We start from the raw sequence: 18741 nt of genomic DNA on the forward strand, positions 1-18741 counted from the left end.
TGCTTAGAATGCGGGAGCTTCCAGGGTTTTGGCCCTCGACCCACCGGGGGCCCTTGGCAGCCCCCTGGCCCCAGCCAATGGTGCTCGCAAGTGCCCTTTCAGTATCAAAAAGAACCCCCCTACCAAAATCCTGGCTACGGGCTTGGGCGCGATACAAGTCCATTTCCATATACAGTATAATATTGCTCTTTGTATTTTTATTGCCCTGTATAAGCTTGGTCCTATTGTGTATTGAGTAAGAAATAATTTAAAAAATTAAAAGGTATTTTCTTTTTTTCTTAAAGGTTCCTTCGTTGTTCTCCATTTGATGAGTACCAGGTCTGGAAGCGACAGGTTGACAACAATCAAAGTAAGAACCAGTTAATTCCTATAACACCCTCTAAACTTAAAAATGATTGCATAGGTTTTTTCTGCCTTCTATTATATTGTTTAAATAAGAAATATTGAATGATGGATAAATATCCCATATTAATGTTCATAGCATGTTTATAAGGTTTATATTCATTGTTATTTTTTCTAATGCTAATTAGGACGTCTAAACATACTAACTAAAAGCCTGCTCTTACGACGAACAAAAGATCACAAGAATCAGGATGGAAAACCACTTGTAAGTTTATATAATACTTTTTAAATGTTTGTAGCAATCATCAATCAATCACCAATCAATAAATCAATCAGTCAATTAATTGGTTAATCATTATTAATCATACAATTAAACAATCATTCAACCAATCATTCAGTCAGTTGATTGGTTAATCATTTTTAATCAATCAATTAAGCATACAATCATTCAATTAATCATTCTTTATTCAAGAAATCAACCAACCGTCCTATCACTCATTCAAATCAATAAAATAACCAACCAACCAATCATCCATTCAATCAATCTATCAATCAGTTAAATATCTAATCAATCATTCAATCAATTACTCAATCTAATATGATTGTCATCTGAAACTGTAGAGTAATGTATTCTTAATGAAATATATTTTGTTTCTTCTCATTTTTTAAATTTTTCCTAGGTATCTTTACCTGAACGCACATGTACAACACATGAAATTGATTTGTCAGATGATGAAAGAAAAATATACACCAACATGTTTGAAGAGTCTAAGTAAGTAAACACCATCATCATCATCATCATCATCATTTTTGTCATCGTCAACAACATCATCGTCGTCATCATAAATACCGGGATTGTGTATGGCATGCTTAACTTTAGTTCATAGGTATCAACCTGAGAGATTTAAAATGCGTTAGTGACTACACCAGTTGGCTGGGGAGGGGGCTGGATCCAGATGCGTGGCCCGTGGCGCTCCGACGATCTGAGCATTTTAAGCTCTTTTAAAACAATTTCAGGGAGGGTTTGTTGACAATACAGGTACATAAGCAAAAATATTTTTAATAAAGCCAGTACAACAATTCAAGGTACGTTTAATTTGAGCACCCGAACTATTTAGACACACAAATATTTCTTTACTGATCAATTTTTTGTAACACGTTAGTGAAATAAGTATTCACGTAAATACTGTACTCTCTAAAGACTTACTGCATGACCGTTTTTTTAATATTTTTAATAAAACCAATTTGTTCTAATTTTAAATACATTTTCCCCAGAATTTGTGATAATTTGTTATCACGCATAGACTTGTGCTAAATGCGTAACAAATTTAGGATCACACATTTGTGTTTCTGCAAAATTCATGTTTCATCCAAAATCACTTTGAAATGCGGGACCATTCCACACGATGCGAGGCAGTTGGTAACTATGGTAGTTAAACAATTGCTATTAACCCTATAACCTTTGTATATCCGTTACAATATTTAAGAAAATGTTAAAAACTTTTTTATTTCCTTGTGATTAGGAATTGACTAGGACTAGCTGCCAACATTACTCGAGCACCTGTAAATACTGCTTGTTGAGCCTTGCCGGTGGTGTTTGGTTTTGGGTCTAGAATATTTAGAGCTTGTTTTTTATATTTTTTCTTGAGGTCGAAGATCAAGAAGTACTTAAACCAACATGGTGAAACTAGTAATACTGGAGACAGCAAAGGCAGCAGCACGAGTGAAGGCAGTAAGAACAGCAGCACAAGTAATAGCATCCAAGGTGTGTCACAAACTGATGCTGGACATGCTCAAATTGCCAACAGACCAACCGCTAAGGCTGCTGAAAAGGTGACGGGTACCACGATCCTTGTGATCTTGCTTCGACTGCGACAATGCTGCAGCCATCTTGGACTTCTAAAAGAGGTTAGTTTGAGGGATGTTTTTTAACTTTAATTTATATACTCTATTTTATTTTTATTATACATTTTGTTCTTGTAACCCTAACAAATATATTTTCTAATGTTTCCTTTGGTTCATTGATCATGAGTTGATGATCAGGAATAATTTTAACTCTTCGCCAGATTTCATGTCCACTTTACATTTGTAGAATATTTCAGAGGAGCATTTTGAATTTGACGACAGCATTGAAATGTCGCTGGTTGACCAAATGATGGATTTGACCTTAGGGGCGGGAGAAACTAAGGACCAGGGAGAACAAAAGAAAGCAGTTAAATTTGACCAATCGTTTCAAAGTACTAAGGTCAGTAATGATGATGATGATGAGAAGTAGGATGATGGATGGTGATGGTGTTGATGTATGAGGACGATGATGACAAGGAAGGGTGAATATGATGATGAAGAGAACTAGAATTGGGGTGATGAAAATGATGTTAGTGATGTGGATGATGATGATTATTATGATGATGATTTATGTTGATGTGATGAGGATGAGTATGATGGTGGTGGCCAAAGCGATGGTGTGGGTGGTGGTGGTGGTTGTGGTAGAGGTGAATGTGATTGTGAGGGTGTTGGTGGTAATGGTGATATCTCTTATATTATGTCAGTTGTGAGAAAGCCATTTGAGATTCTATCTAGATCTCAAATTCAAAATTGTTCACAATTTTAACATTCTATAAGAATAAGTCAGTATTGGTACATTTTGATGATAATAATACTCGAGCTGATTGTAGACGTTCATCTGTTCAATTTTGCAATTTTTTGGTATGGGGAAAAAGAAAATACTCTATCTTAATAATACTCAAGCTACTGAGATTGATGATTATAGAAAGAATATAAATAATAACATTGGCATAACAATGTGGTGGATCTGTAACTTGATGGTTAAGTTACCTTGTTTCAAATTCCAAGAGCCTTGGTTCAAATCCATTAAAACTCCTAGCAAGAAATTGTAATTTTAAAAACCTTGAATCTCATCTAACACAGGTGAAAGAAGTGATGAGAAACCTGCAGGACATTCGTAAAAGGTCACCAGCAGGTCAACCCATGAAGAGTGTCATCGTCTCGCAGTGGACCAAAATGTTGGATATTGTAGCGCATCATTTGACCGAGGCAGACTTCAAGTACTCCACCATACAAGGAAACGTATCAGCCAAGAAACGGGCTGAGCTTGTGGAGGATTTTAACACAAATGCACGTGGGGCGCAGGTCATGCTTGTATCTTTACGTGCCGGCGGTGTTGGACTGAATCTGATTGGTGGAAATCACCTATTTGTTCTGGATATGCACTGGTTAGTATGACATATATCAATTATTGATGATGATAATAATTGTAATATTAATAATAGTATGGGTGTAATTTGAAAGTATTGCTGTTCTTTTGAACATTATACTAATTATAAGCTTCCATAATTGACCACACAAATTTTAGATGAGTTGTTTCATCAATGGAATTAAGAAAAAATACAACAAAATCATATATTTTTCAAGGTCTACATATTGGGTTCTTTATCGAAGCTAAAAAGATAAAATTTTGTATAGAATGATTTGTAATAATTGAAGATATCACGCTTATTGTATGTGATTTAATTTGTTAACAAAAGTGTCATCTGATTCAGTGTGTATGTTTAAGTTGGGTCTCATAACTAACACTATATGAACAAGCTTATTATTAGCATTATATTCCTTTAAAAATTACTCAACTGGTTTACCTAGGAATCCGGCTCTCGAACAGCAAGCCTGTGATCGCATCTATCGTGTCGGTCAAAAGAAAGACGTTTTTATCCACAAGTTTGTTTGCAAAGACACGATTGAGGAAAAGATCCTTAGCCTCCAGAAAAGCAAGGCCTCATTGGCAGAAAATGTTCTATCAGGGTGAGTCATCAACTTCTAAAATGTGGCATTATCTTTTCCATTAATATATCCAGAAATTTTTCTTTAAATCATTAATATTTTCAGTGTGTTTGAGAAAAGTGGACATAGTAGCATAAGAGTTGTAGATTCAAGACCATCATTCAGTGATTGGAATTTACTATACATACTCACAAGTCATTAGAATGTTGTATATACATGGTTAATGTTAATCCGTAATTATTTGATGTGCTGAGCAAAGAAAGTACTGCACTGGAAAGCAACCGTTAATGCAAAAAGTACTTGCTATGTCTATGCCAAATTATGCAAATCCCAACACGCTGATTGGTCGACTTGGCTTTACCCTAACCTTAAAACATAACTCTGCCTATCTTAATGCACTACAGCATGACGTGAGATCGGCGTAGATGCAGCGACTTTGTTAATGCAATGGATGGTTTTGCTAAGTCCAGCCTCTTGGGTATTGATGCTAAGGTCTCACAAAACGACAGCCATTCGTAGAGAAACATGGCTGAGTGGGCAGTCATAAACGTAAGCTTACAGTCAGACTCCGGAGGAAAACAAATTTTTGATATGTTGTAGAACTGATTTTTCTAAGACAGAAAAAAGTTGTTTGCCGAAAAACTGGGGAATGGTGAACAAGATACAGATTTTTTAATATTTAAAAACTGGAGGAAAAGGGGGGCGTAACGTCCCATTTTTACACCTTTAAGTTTTTGTGGAAAATGTGTGTGTTCCTGGACCTGCCTATTGAAGAGATGTTCTGATTGGTCGGTTGTTAAGTTTGATTGACACTCTGGAATGGTCCATTTATTGGTCTGTTTATTTTTATCATTCTTATACACTATGAATGCACAGCTGTTGTTAGGTTTTACCTGGAAGTATCATCAGAGAACTTGAATATCGTGTTGCTGTAATGTTTGACCACCACCAATCCAATTGTGTGTCCTGTCATACGAGTCACACGAGTAAAGCCACTTGTAGTATTAAGCCCTAAGGTTAGATATTGCACAGAAGCCACGCGACTCAAACCATTGCTAGCATCTAGGCCTAAGGCTAGGTATTTCACACAGTCCAAACAAGTAAAACCATTGCTGGCATCTAAGCCTAATGCTAAAGTATTTCACACAATGCATGCTAGTTAAACCATTGATAGCATCTAGCTTTCATCTTTAAATCTCATTATACACTGACGTCTTGTTTTTTGTTTTCATCAGTGATTAGCGAAAACAAAAGATTGATAAAAATTGTGTTTTGTAAGAGTGAACGGTGTTTTTATATTAGGTTTTATTACAGAAAATAGTATTATTTTTTATATAATTAGGAATTATTTTATTTTAAGGTATGGTTTTTATTATTTTTAATACTTAATATTAATAGCATCATCATTATCATTATTATTATTATTATTATTATTATTGCTCTCTAAATTGTAACTTTATACAAATGATTGAAATAGAAAATATTAGCATCTTCAATTAGGGTTAAGAGGATAGTGATGATGGTGTTCTAGATAATAATGGTAATGATAATAATATTAATGGTCGTAAAGATCTTGATGAAGATGAAGTGGTTAGCATTCTGCATTTTATATCTGTTAACAAACCTGAGCTGCTTAGCAATCAACATGACTTAGCAGTTTTTAGTTGACCTAGCATTCTCTAGGTCAGTTTGTTTGTTCTGGTATTTCCTCTAATTAGTTATCCATTGACACTTGATAAGGTAATGTAGCCAGTAAAATATTTACTGTTTATTATTAGACTCTTTCTGATTAATAATTGGTTTCGGTTTCTAGTGCTAAATCCTGACCTCAAGTAGCTGTCAAAATTCATGTCCAAAATTTCAAATCTATAAATAATTTTTTCATCCAAAGATAGACCACTTTGACGTCATCCACTTTGCAATTGATGCAAATAATACAACATACTTTAAAAGCAGAATGTTATTACACGAAAGGTGGCTTGTTGGGGAATGTTGTCAGTATGTGAACTTATCTTTGGAGTACACAGGCTGTGTTTATAGTATCACATAATGTCCGATATGAAGAAATTCTGTTTCCGTATGTAGATTGAATTCCAGATTGAGTTTTCTCCATATCTTCAGTCTAGTTCTAGTTAGAATCTTCTAAGAATATATTTGCTTTTCACCATGCTTTTACTTTAAATGTGCCTAGATCATATTCTTTAGAGGTCCATTTTTATTGGTCAGATTTCTAATCATTTAATATCTTGTTAGTTGATATGATTCTTCCGATGTGCTTGGATTTAATTGTCAATTAGTGATAATTTTATTGGATGTTACTTAACGGGGATGTATGCATCCATGGAATGTGATAGTGTTGCTGTGCAGTGTAATGATCACAATTAGATGGGAAATTAGCCAATCAAATTTAGTAGGTCACTGCACTTGTTAGGGACTATCATATTACAATAACACTGGATGAACAGGGCCTTGATAGATGAATGTATGGATGGATGAATTGATGGATAGATGTATGGATGGATGAATTGATGAATACAGTATAATATGGGTTGATAGTTGGATTGATTGATGGATGGATGAATGAATGGATAAATACAGTATAATATGGATTGATAGTTGGATGGATGGATTGATTGATGGATGGATTGGATACAGAAATGGGTTGGATAGATGGTGGGTGGATACATGGATGAATGAACGTATGCCTGCATGTATGGATGGTTAATGTATCAATGGATTGATGGATGAATGTATTGATGAATAGGTGTATATATGAATGGTTGAATGAATGGACAGACAGTTGAATGGATGGATGGATGATTTGATGGAATATTATATCATTGTTATTATTTTTATGGAAGTGGGGGAGGTTTGTTTACTGACAAATTTCATAGTGTTTTACTGAAGTATTTTATTAATCTAATCTTCTTTTTTTTTTCTTTTTTTTTTCAGGAACAAGTCCAAGAAACAGAAGCTGACATTGCATGACCTGCGACTATTATTTGGTGTGCATTGAGATCTCTCTCCCCACTCTGCATATGTCATGTCTTTAGCGTAGAATATGACAACAAAACAGTGTACAGCACATACATAAATTCTCAATATTACATTTGTAGCAGACGATGAATGAGAATTCCCTGCCAGAAGCTCCCAGCAATGGCCTCTGCAAAAAATAATCACTGTGAATGGATCAATGTATACAGTATTGCAAATAAAAATATCTTTCTTTCTTTATTTATATTTTAAGAGGAAGTCTCATTCAGTGAAGCTGATTTTGTGGTCCTCATATCACAACAAACAAGTTACAAATAGATACACAAAGCATGAGCAAACAGCAAGAACACTACATTCAAATAACATGACAATTAACTGTAATATTCATGCATTCTTTTATATATTTAAATATTATATTATATTATTTAACAGTGTAAAACATCAATAACAATAATAATAATAATAATAATAATAATAATAATAATAATAATAATAATAATAATGATAATAATAGGATAGGAATAACATTTAAAATACAACATCTTTTTATATGGCTAATTTAAAATGTAAAATGATTTTAAATTGGCTAGAAGCTATGTTTATTCTCAGATATTAAATTTATGGAATAGTTTGTTTTAAATAAACTATAAATTATGAAGAAATGTTATTTGTTGTAAAAGAGAACCTTGGAATATTGAAGGATTTGAATCATGGTATGAAAGGGCAAGCATCCTAAATGGCAGCCTTTACTTTTTCTACTTGCACATGTCCTCATATAGATATTATGGAATCATGAATGCTTGATTTTCTTAAATATTGTATAAAATAGTTGTACAAGGGCTATCTTGAATAAATAGATATTGACAGTAACTTTTTGTTCAGTAAGATGCAAATGTGAAGTAACCAGGATTCTAAGGAAGGCTTACTTATAAAATTTAGGGTCCAAGGGGTTTTGGGGCCACCTAGTAGGTTCAAGAGAGAGCTCTGATGGGGTAAGGGATATTCTCTGGAGCAATTTAGCATGAAAATGGTGTCATTATTATTTTGAGTAGTGAGAGAGCCTCCATAATATCTACTATACAGACTTTTTGTTCAATATTTATTTGGCAGAATAAATCAATGAATATTGAAACATGTTGAACTTGTGGTATTCTTTCTCGTTTATATATTTTGCGGGTATTTTTTTTGTATATAGTACAGGGCTATAGGAATCACCCCAACCGCACCGGCTTTGGCCAGGCCAATTCTCATATTTGTATTACTTTAAAAATTACATACTTTTACCCATAAATTATATTAATAATTGTTGCACCTCAATGTCATTCGAATGTTTCACCATATACGTGTTTTGTAGTGCACTATTAGCCTATGCATTTCAAGCTCCTGTTAGGAATCAATTTAAAACTTTTTTTAAATCTTTGATTTTAGCAAAATTTGCTGACCTTTGCCCCAACCATGCAGAGCATGGGTATGTTATCTATCGCCCACTAGGGGAAGTGGCTCTATAGGTTGCCAGATGCTATTTCCAGGCATCTGGGGGGGGGGGGGGGGGGGGGGGTGGGTGGTGTTGTTTTTTTGGTTTTTTTTGCACAATATTTTTAAGGGTTGGAGCTTAGTGGAATGGCTCATTATCTCCTCTGTAGTATGGGAGGTAGAGCTGTTGGCTCAGTATCCTTTTATAGTCCTTTGTAAACATAATATTTACATTAAAATAGCATTGTAAGAGTCGGTTCAGAGTAGAAACTGTAGTAGTAAACTGTAAACAATATATTAGATACAGTAAAAATACAGATAAAATTATCCCCCCACAAGTCACCCCCAGTATTTCTAATTTATTTATAAAATAATAATTTATATATTAAAAAGTGACTAAACTACATGGTAAAAACTACCCCCGCCGAACACCGTCCCAGTATTTATGAGAGAACTTTCTATTGTTTTTGTTTTATTATGTAATGTAAGTCTACGCAAATCAGTAAGAAGAAAATGTCATATAAGTGCACTTCTCAAAAAAGGTCTTTATATTTGAAATCGGAAAACATCAGTGTCGGCGCCATCAGCGGAGGTGTGGGAGATGATCTGGGGAAACGGGATTTCGTAAAAAAATTCGTAGCGAACACTACTTTTACAGTCTCAGGGTGAAATTTTCTGGCATGAATTGTCGAGAAATTTGGATCTTCATATCGGGAAATCTATGGCGCCGTCACTACATTACGTCCGATTGGTGCTGTGGGAGGGCCTGGTGGTGAGGTTTCGTCGGATCCACGCCATATTGTCGAAATCCAGTTTGCCGAATCCCAGATTGTCTAGTCCACTTTGCCGAAATCCCGTTTTGCCGAAACCCATTTTGAAGGAAGTCAGTCAAAAGCATTGAAACATTAAAAACAGCATAACATTCGTCATTCCTACTGTGACTGCGTCTGTACGAACTGGTTGAGCCAGCGGAAATTAAGGGCATAGACATGTTCTTTTTCACTCTCAAAGAAGGAAGAAAATTACACGATTTATCGGTAAAAAGAGAAACTATCTATTATTATCTATTGTTAAAGAGGAAAATTCTAGAATTGCGAAATTGAGAATTTAGAAGCCTTCCAATGCGAAGTGCTACGCGATCACTGTTTATTCGTATAATAAATAACTGCTTATAGTTATTAGTTTTGTCTTATTCTGTAAATCAAACGATTAGTATTTAGCTATCAGCCAAAAACTTAATTAAATAGGCCTGTCAGATAAAATACGGTCTTATAAGCATAATTTATAATAAGTGTATAAAGTTTAAGATAAAAATATGTATACCTAAATGAAATAAATAAATTAATAATAATAATAATCTACAATTATACACCCGAATCAAGGGGCTAACTTGAGCCTCTGTCATGGTCCCGCCATTAAACAAAAATCCATGTGTTCGCATTGGGAGTTTTTTAGGGGTTTTTTATACAACAATATTTGAAATTGGCAATCAAAATAACGTTATATAGTTATGCAAATTATCATTTTTGGTCCCGGATCGGACGATTTCGTCGAATAAACGCCCTGAGGCGTTTATGTTGAGAATGGTTTTTGCGGGTGAGTTTATTCGACGGAGATTCGAGGCAGGCATTTATTTATTTATTTTTTTTTTGTATAAATGGATAGTAACTGTATATACTCAAACGCTCCGTAATTCCACTGTAATTAATATGTAATTCTACTGGAGTAAAACATTAATAGAAAGTGTTGGGAATGATGTTTCCATTAGATCTGTTTACAGTCAAGGGGGAGTTTATTCGAGGAAAAAAATATACGCCACGGGGTGTTTTCGAAAGAGGCGGCGTTTATTCAAAGCGGAGCGTTTACACGGGTACAAATACGAGAATGTAAATATGGCTCCCCCCTGATCCACCCATCATGTTTTCAAAAGCACAGTATGCTGTACGATGGTGACGGCAAATGATTCGGCAAACTGGGTTTCGGCAAACTGGTTTGTCATGATTTCGGTGAACAGGATTCGACAAACTGGGTTTCGGCATAGAGGCCATTAATTCGGCAATCATGGGTTTCGGCAAACTGGATTTTGACAAACTGGTCGGATACCGTTTCGGCCCCAGGGCTAGACCAATTCAAGGGTGAACGCTAATTAGGGTGATCGCTGAACTAATATTTGTAGATTTAGCCTGGTAGGGCACTACTGTCCTTGGCGGCAATTTTCCTTCAGATACCTGGTTGGTTGTGCACCTGTCTCATAATATCCAAATTACGGTTGAAGCAAGGGTGTATGTGAACTACCGGAACTGTGTCTAGACACATCGTCGCAAAAAGATCTTCTAAAATATTGAAATTTGGAATGGTGTTGTTCTAAGTAAGAAAATATACAGGTAAGTAGAGAGTGTACCATACTTTAGTTGTACAAGCCTGTATGCCTCCATGGTGTTAGACTTAATTGCATTATCCATGGTTGTGTTGTTGTTCAGGCCTACATTTTCAGACTGGAGACTGCGCTCTAAAATTGTTTTGAGTCCTTTTCAACAATGGCATTAAAGCGGAATATCTGAGTGAAAATGTAAACAGTAAAAAACAGCTAAAGATTTGTTGTGTAATGACATACCGTATAGTCGTAGGCACATGTGTTTGCAACCTACATTCAACAATGTAAATCTAAGTACCGGTACTCTTTAAAAGTAGGCTAAGTGAAATAATTTTAATTAATTTAATAAAGTGTAATAATATTTATATAGTGACTTTAAAACAATCCGTGGGTCGTAAAATGCGTTTTAAGTTAAATACAGTAGGCCTATTATAACAATCGTTAAATATATGAATTCATGATCTTTAATGCCGTTAATGTTCTCAAAATCATTGTCTGTATATACATTCTATAATTTTTCTATCTAAATCATTTTAATTAATTTAAATAAAGTGTAATATTATTTATATAGTGACTTAAAAACGATCCATGGGTCATAAACTTGCTTTGATTTAAATTTTAAAAATTTGAAATTTAAAATAAATCTTGATGTATTTATACAGTTTAATATATTTCCTGCATTGTATTCGTGTATATATCTGTCTCTTATACACATCTAGATGTGTATAAGAGACAGATGTAGGCCTATACACATACATACATACATATACATACATACATGTATATAAATCAAGATAGGATGTAGGGAAAATCTAAACCGTCTTTCGAAATGCTATATAAATAAATATATAAATAATAACAGTGCTCAGATAGCAAAATAAGATGTAATGATCATACCAAATGTGGAGGGATCACCTACAACTCCAGGTGCCGTTAAGGGGAAGAGCAGGTTGGACCGCAGCTTTGTTATTATAGGACGATACAGGGGTCCGATAGAGTATTGGTTAAAATGTTTAATATTCGCTTTCAAGTTTTATTTAAAAAAAAAAAGAAAAATAATGTGTATTCAGTACATTTTTGACTGTCTTAAAAATTTGGACCTTGTCGATTTGGGGTGGGATGTTGGTTAGGGTACTCACCCACTCATATTAAAATAACGCTTTATTAACATAGTACACTTTACTTAATTTATTAAATCAATCAAACAATCAATTTTATTTTCTTAATTTGTATTCCAACACCTCATGAAGGTATGAATGTCATAAAGTTTCCAAAAAGTGTTCTTAATCTAATGAGATTTATAATTAATTATAGGCCTAAATTAACACAGATGACAAAATGAAAATAGTTTAAATGTATTTCTCACTAGTTCAATCTCTTTCAGTGTTTCAGGTCAAATCTACCGATCCAGCAGTGTGGGAAGTCGATGTACAATAATTGTCAGCGGAACACGATGTGTATTAAATTGCCGGAACAAAAGATGCTATCAATAGCCAGATTGAGGTCTTAATTCTAGAAATAATCGTGCGCGGATATTTAATAGGATTTATATCACTGGATCGCCGGAATTTAATCAAAATTGCCAATTATGTTTCTTATACAACGAACAAGAAATTCTCTAACGATATTACATACTTAATTATATTTAGGCCTAAGCATTATTATATTATATAAAACTAGAATCTTTATATCCTATTTATATTACGTTTATATTGTTCTAATGTAACATTTCCGAGTATGTAAGAAATAAAATTAAACTGTAGTGTAATTTATAATACATCATTGTGTGTACTTCCTTTGGCGTAATTGCATTAATAATAATAATATATATTTCATGATTATTAATAAAATAATCGAATTAAATATATTATAATCACTTCGAATTCGAATATAGCACTATTACAGCCTACTATATCTTATAAACATTCTTTCCAAATATATTCACATGATAGCAACAAAGTTCGAAACTTTCCAGAGCAAGGTGCTGTCGAATTTTACAAAACAGGAAATGACGTCGGTTGCTAGGCTACAGATCATGCATATTCAGTAACACCTGTGCTCATTAGACTAACAATAAAAACTTTTAGCTCAGTTTTGACAAAATCGACCAAAAAGATTTTATTGTTAGTCTAATTAGAACAGGTGTCACTCAATATTCATGATTATGCATGAGCTTGTTGCTTAGCAACCACGTCATTTCCGGTTTTATGTTTTTGTTGAGGGCGTTCTCGAAAGAATTGCTATTTTAATAATTAAAGTAGCACAAAAGGTGAAGCAATTCTTCACTTTTGGTTTAAGCTTATAATAAGGATATTTTAGCTCTTTAATTCATTACAGTAATCACAGACATTAAATAAAATGAGAAGAGATGCACAATTCCATTTAATATTTATTTTCAAGCACTGAAATCAAGTTGGGATATGTATAGGCCTACATTTTATAATAAATAGACCTGATTTTAATCCTCAAAATGTTATATCTTAATACATGTCTATATTCTTTACAACAAACGGGTTACTTTATTAATAAGATAAACATTAGCAGTAATAATACAATATTGATAAACATACAGCCTACAAGAATTAATACATATTGCTAACATTGTTTTGTAGATTTTTGCAGAGAGGCAAACATTTAAAAAATAAAATTCACACTATATTTGAATTAATTTCATATCCAGAAGCTTGTTGAGTGACACAATTTGTGGCTATCTATGAATAATTGGTAAGTTCTGTTGCCCTTTCAATCCGGAAATTCTTTCCTGATAGCTGTGGCTTCTTTGTCTACATCACTGGAATAAAAAAATATTGAGAAAAGATTAAGAAAGAATATAATGGAGTATCATCAAAACATAATATATAAATAAAAACAATTGCAGATCCAGGAGTTTGAAATAGAGGGGGCCCACAGGGAGAAACTTTGCCAAATGAAGGGTTCCCACCACCACCTCAGCCCCACCATGGTTGGGGCAGAAGTAAGAAACTTTTTTGATTATGGCACCTCTAGATGGCCAGAATTGGCACTCTCAGATTTTAAATTTTAATGTAATTTTCTTTTTTTTTTCTCCTCCAATTTTTTTCCCTTAGGCTGGCTTCCCCCCACCCCCTTAAATATGCTACTGAAAAATTAATGAACACCTTAACATTATCGTATTCAGTTATCGCAATGGACAATGCTGCTGATACAACGTAATAGTGCTTCGCAATTCTTATCATATCAGCATTATCATATTAAATATTAATTATTTTTAGGGCCTATCATCATATTACGAAATGATGTGAGGATTATTAAATAGGCCTACATGATATTGGGTAGGACAAGTAGATCGCAATAGCGCAAACAAATTATTAGTATTCCGATTGTCATGGGTAAATAAAATTTATACAAATCATCATATTACGGAACGATGTGAGGATTAAATACATGGTATTGGGTAAAACTAGTAGATCGCAATAGCGCAAACAAATTATGTTACCATTCTGATTATCATGGGTAAATAAAATTAATAAAAAGTGTACTACCGTATTCGATAAAAATGAATATATAGAATTATAAATACAGTATATTCAAACAATAAACGTAATACGGTAACTATATCTTCATACAAACATTTTTTATGATATAGGCCTAATATTTTTTGAATGATTAATTCGATGCTCAACATGCACAAGCAAGATAACAAATGGATTGAGACAAAGAAAAGTAAAAATTACCGAGCATCAGGAACGCCCATTTCTAACGAGGTCCAATTTAAATATAGGCCTATGCTTGTCAGTCATGAGCTGAAAGATAAACAAATGTATTTCACATTGTAGGCGCTTTATTTAATTATTATTAATATCATTATTATTCTTATTTATTAAATTTATTTTTATTTGTTAAACCAGGCTTAACAGGCCCCAAGCTGTAATTACTGTAAATAACGTTTCTTTAGCCAGTTTCTTTGATGGTTTTAGCGAGTCACTTGGAATGTATGTTGTTGTTAAATGGAATGCAGCCATGTTAGTGCATGCTTCTGTCGAGGAAATTGTCAATGCCTTCAATGCGGCTGCCTAACAAACTTAGTCAAAGTAACCAGAGAATGATGACAAAATTCCCATTTAACTAATGAATTAACGATGCAAAATGTTCAATGCTGTACTTACATTTGTTATTAATTGTAAAGTCTCCTTCGTAGTCCATTGAGTAATGTTTACATGTAGAACGCCACCTGGAGTGGTATAAAAACAATTAATTATTCTTTTTCTAATTCGCCATTCCTTTATGACGATGAGGATGATGAGGGTGATAATAATAATAAATAATAATAATAATAATAATAATAATAATAATGATGATGATGATGATGATAATAATAATAATAATAATAATAATAATAATAATAATAATAATAATAATAATAATAATAATAATAATAATAATAATAATGGTGGTGGTTCTGATGATATTGATGATGTTGATGGCGATGGATGATGATGGCGATGGTGGTTATGATGATGTTGATGACGGTTGATGATTATGATGATGATGGCGACTCCGATGGAATCAGTATATAGGCTGTTATGTGACACAAAGGTATTTTGGTCAAGCCGGCCCTAATTGCTTGCAATTAAAATTAATCACCCTTTTAAAGTGAGGAACATTCATTTTTTAAAGTATGTATGTGCTATTTCCCGGCAGAGGAGCCATTTTTTTAAAACCATGGTGTTGTGTCCGCCCCTTAAGGGGACCGGGTAGTGGCTCTACTGGTTACCAGCATGGGCGCAGATCATGGGGAGACGGGGGAACACGTCCCCCACATATTTTTAAGGAGGTTTTGGTAACACTCACTTTTCGACCGAAACGTAATTTCAAAAGTAAAGAAGTTGCCTAAAAGTGGTTGAATTGAACTGCATAATTAATGACCCAGGTTTTAACGAAAGAGCGCTGTACAGCCAAAGTAGAGTACGGTACTGTACATCTTATCTTTTAGCAAGATACCGCGTGCCTTTATAATTTGCGAAGTATGAGAAAAAGTATAAGATTGGTTTTCGGCACACGAAGTAGGTAAATTAAAGACATCAAAGACAATTAAGTATATTATTACCATTTTCTATGGTACAATACAGAAGTTAATTAGATCTCTATTATTGCCAAAAATTGCAGATAAAAGATCATGGTGATGTGAGGATGATGAATTTTACTATATAACAGTGTCAATTCAGGGGTGGCGCCAGAATTTGCCCGACGGGGGGCGGGGGCGAGGTCCCCGACGTAGGGTCCAAATTTCAGCGACGAAAGCAAAGTGGGCGTGGTCGAGCTTCGATTAAAAGGTTCCGAAAATGGTCCTCCGGGGCGAAGCCCCCAAATATTTTGACAATTCAGGGGTTTCAAAGGCTTATTTAATCAATTTTAGAGTCTACTAATATGTAAAAAAAATGCATATAATTTTTTTTTCTCCCCGTCGAATTGTGCCTTTTGACGGGGGGGGGGATGCCCCTTACAACCCCCCCCCCACTTTTAGGGAGGTAAAAAAAGAAAGAAAAAAAATGATAACCTAGAACGCCTCAAATGTTATTTTCGCGGGGGCATGCCCTCGGAAAAAATTTCGGACCCACTAGGATAGTGTTGTCTCGATCGACCCAACTTTCGGCCCCACCCCACACCCCCTTTTGGACATCTCTGGATCCGCCCCTGAAAAGTTAATGAGAAAGTTTCTGGCGCTTCATTTTGACTATAATGGTGATGTGATGATGAATTTTATTAAAGAGATTCCTTTTCTGCCATCTAGAGGTACTATTTCCTCAAATTTTCGCACCTCATCCCAACCATGGTGGGGCTGAAGTGGGTATGGACTCTTCCCCATCCCGCTCTTATAATGGCCGAAAATGCTTCCGACGGCTATTTAGTACTCGAAATACAATAACATTTGAAGAAGACATACGATAAAGAAAATTATATTAATGGCGATGGTAATAATCAGATGATGATGATAATTATGACGATGATTGTAACGTTTTTCTAAATATTTCTTTTTGGTTAAATTCATAAACATTCTATTGAATCAATAATGGAGTTATTTCCTCTGATGATATAACCATGTCCATGTTATAACGATAATGATAATATAAAAAGAATAAAGAATAATTACGCTAATAGATATGATGGAAACAGGTTAATATACAATCCTTATCAATTAACTGGTAGAATGCAACAGGGCCTGAAGCAACGTTCAGCTGTTCGTCACATTAGTTCGGGAGTGATGATGTTTTATCATCTCGGATATTGTTTATACAACTGACGAGACGAAGCACGCAGTTGCGTAGGTGTTGATAACCCCGTGAGCATACGCGACGGGGTCACTGTAGCATCTTTGGGATTGTATTCATTACCCAACAGATATAACAATTATGTCCAAAGTTTTATCTAATAGGCTACATTATAGGCTTAATTCTGACATAATACATCTCAACATTAATGCTATGAAAATTATGTTTAACAAGGTTAGTTCAAACATAGTCGGTATAAAAAAAAACAGAAAGGTATGAGCTCACATTTTTTGTCGAAATTTTATCCCCTTCCCATTTTCCGGTTGTTTTGTGTCCTATGGCACATACGGATCACAAAAGTACTATCCACGTTTCTAAATGCAACGTAAAACTCTGTTAAGCTTAAATAAGTAATTAATTCAGACACTACTGTATAGTATAGGCCTATTAAAGGAGGCTGAATTCTGGCATAATTTACATTTAATGCTATGGAAATGATATTCAACACGGTATAATCGGCATTTTCATGGATCCTTGGGTACATTAGTACAGCTGTTCCCAACCTGGGGTCCACAGACCATTTTGGGGCTGAAGTGTTTTTTTTTTGTTTTGTTTTGTTTTTTTGTTTTTTTCGAATTACATGATCCGTCACTGTTTAACACTTTTTTTTTTTTAATTAACTCATGGGATATCTAATTAATACACTATAATTCACAGTATCCAATGCTAGGAAAATGATGTTGAACACGGTTAATCACATTATCATAGGTATTTTCATACCATAGTGTGGTTTGGTATCATAGTGTAAGAATCAGTCGAAAAGCGACTAGGCCTAGGTGAAAAATAGCCCAATTCTGACAAAAACGCTAATGGTTTTTGTGGAAATTGGACATTTTTGTAAATGCCATTTAAAAGTTAGTTTTTTTTAAGCTTAAATAATATTAAGATATCTAATTATGCTATATGCTTATACAGCTTCATCCATCTAATAATAGACCTACAGTACTAATAAAAATGATGTTGGACAAAGTTAATTCAAACATAATCGGTATTTTCATGATCTTTGGGTACCACAATATAAGAATCAGTTGAAAAAGGGCTAGGTGAAATATCCAATTTTGGCAAAAATGTTTTTTTTTCTGTTCTGAGTCACCGTCACCTACAGATTACAAAAATACAAACTAAGTTGGAAGTTCTCTTTTAAATTTTAAATAATATTGATTGTAATAAATATTATCCAATTAATCCAGCGGAGTTTAAAGGCAGAATCCGTGGGGATGTAAAGCTACAGAATTTTATGTATTTAGATGCTTAAACGATTACATTACTATTGATCTTTCAGAAAACTAAATATTTTTGTCTCGTTCTCCCAGCGAGACCCGGGACTGGGTACTTTCCATGCCAGCCCCACTCGGCGTTAGTGGGTAGACGTAAAGCTGTATCACGAGCCGTAGTATTGTGTCTACATTGTTATATTATCATCGTAGGCAATTAGTGATCGGCTATATACAGTAC

The 18741-nt window shown here is 34.2% G+C and overlaps 1 protein-coding gene and 1 long non-coding RNA gene across 2 annotated transcripts in view; one reads left to right on the forward strand and one right to left on the reverse strand.

Annotated features, from left to right (window-relative positions):
- Positions 1 to 8263, forward strand: part of LOC117113983 (transcription termination factor 2-like) — an 18469-nt gene extending 10206 nt beyond the window's left edge. The window contains exons 13-20 of the mRNA XM_033257482.1: positions 285 to 349; positions 531 to 607; positions 1023 to 1114; positions 1992 to 2250; positions 2435 to 2587; positions 3271 to 3575; positions 4000 to 4158; positions 7090 to 8263. Coding sequence (XP_033113373.1) covers positions 285 to 349; positions 531 to 607; positions 1023 to 1114; positions 1992 to 2250; positions 2435 to 2587; positions 3271 to 3575; positions 4000 to 4158; positions 7090 to 7153 — 1174 coding nt within the window. The 3' untranslated portion in view covers positions 7154 to 8263. The remainder of the gene's footprint in view (positions 1 to 284; positions 350 to 530; positions 608 to 1022; positions 1115 to 1991; positions 2251 to 2434; positions 2588 to 3270; positions 3576 to 3999; positions 4159 to 7089) is intronic.
- Positions 8264 to 13283: 5020 nt separating this feature from the next.
- LOC117114021 lies at positions 13284 to 15231 on the reverse strand. Its single transcript, XR_004446284.1, has 3 exons — positions 15124 to 15231; positions 14692 to 14760; positions 13284 to 13769 (listed from the first exon to the last, which is right to left on the reverse strand). It is a non-coding gene; the product is annotated as an uncharacterized LOC117114021 (long non-coding RNA).
- Positions 15232 to 18741: the final 3510 nt, after the last annotated feature.

This window comes from Anneissia japonica, unplaced genomic scaffold, assembly GCF_011630105.1.
Source record: "Anneissia japonica isolate Jap-2015-1 unplaced genomic scaffold, ASM1163010v1 scaffold281_len866295_cov195, whole genome shotgun sequence".
NCBI classification, from domain to species: domain Eukaryota; kingdom Metazoa; phylum Echinodermata; class Crinoidea; order Comatulida; family Comatulidae; genus Anneissia; species Anneissia japonica.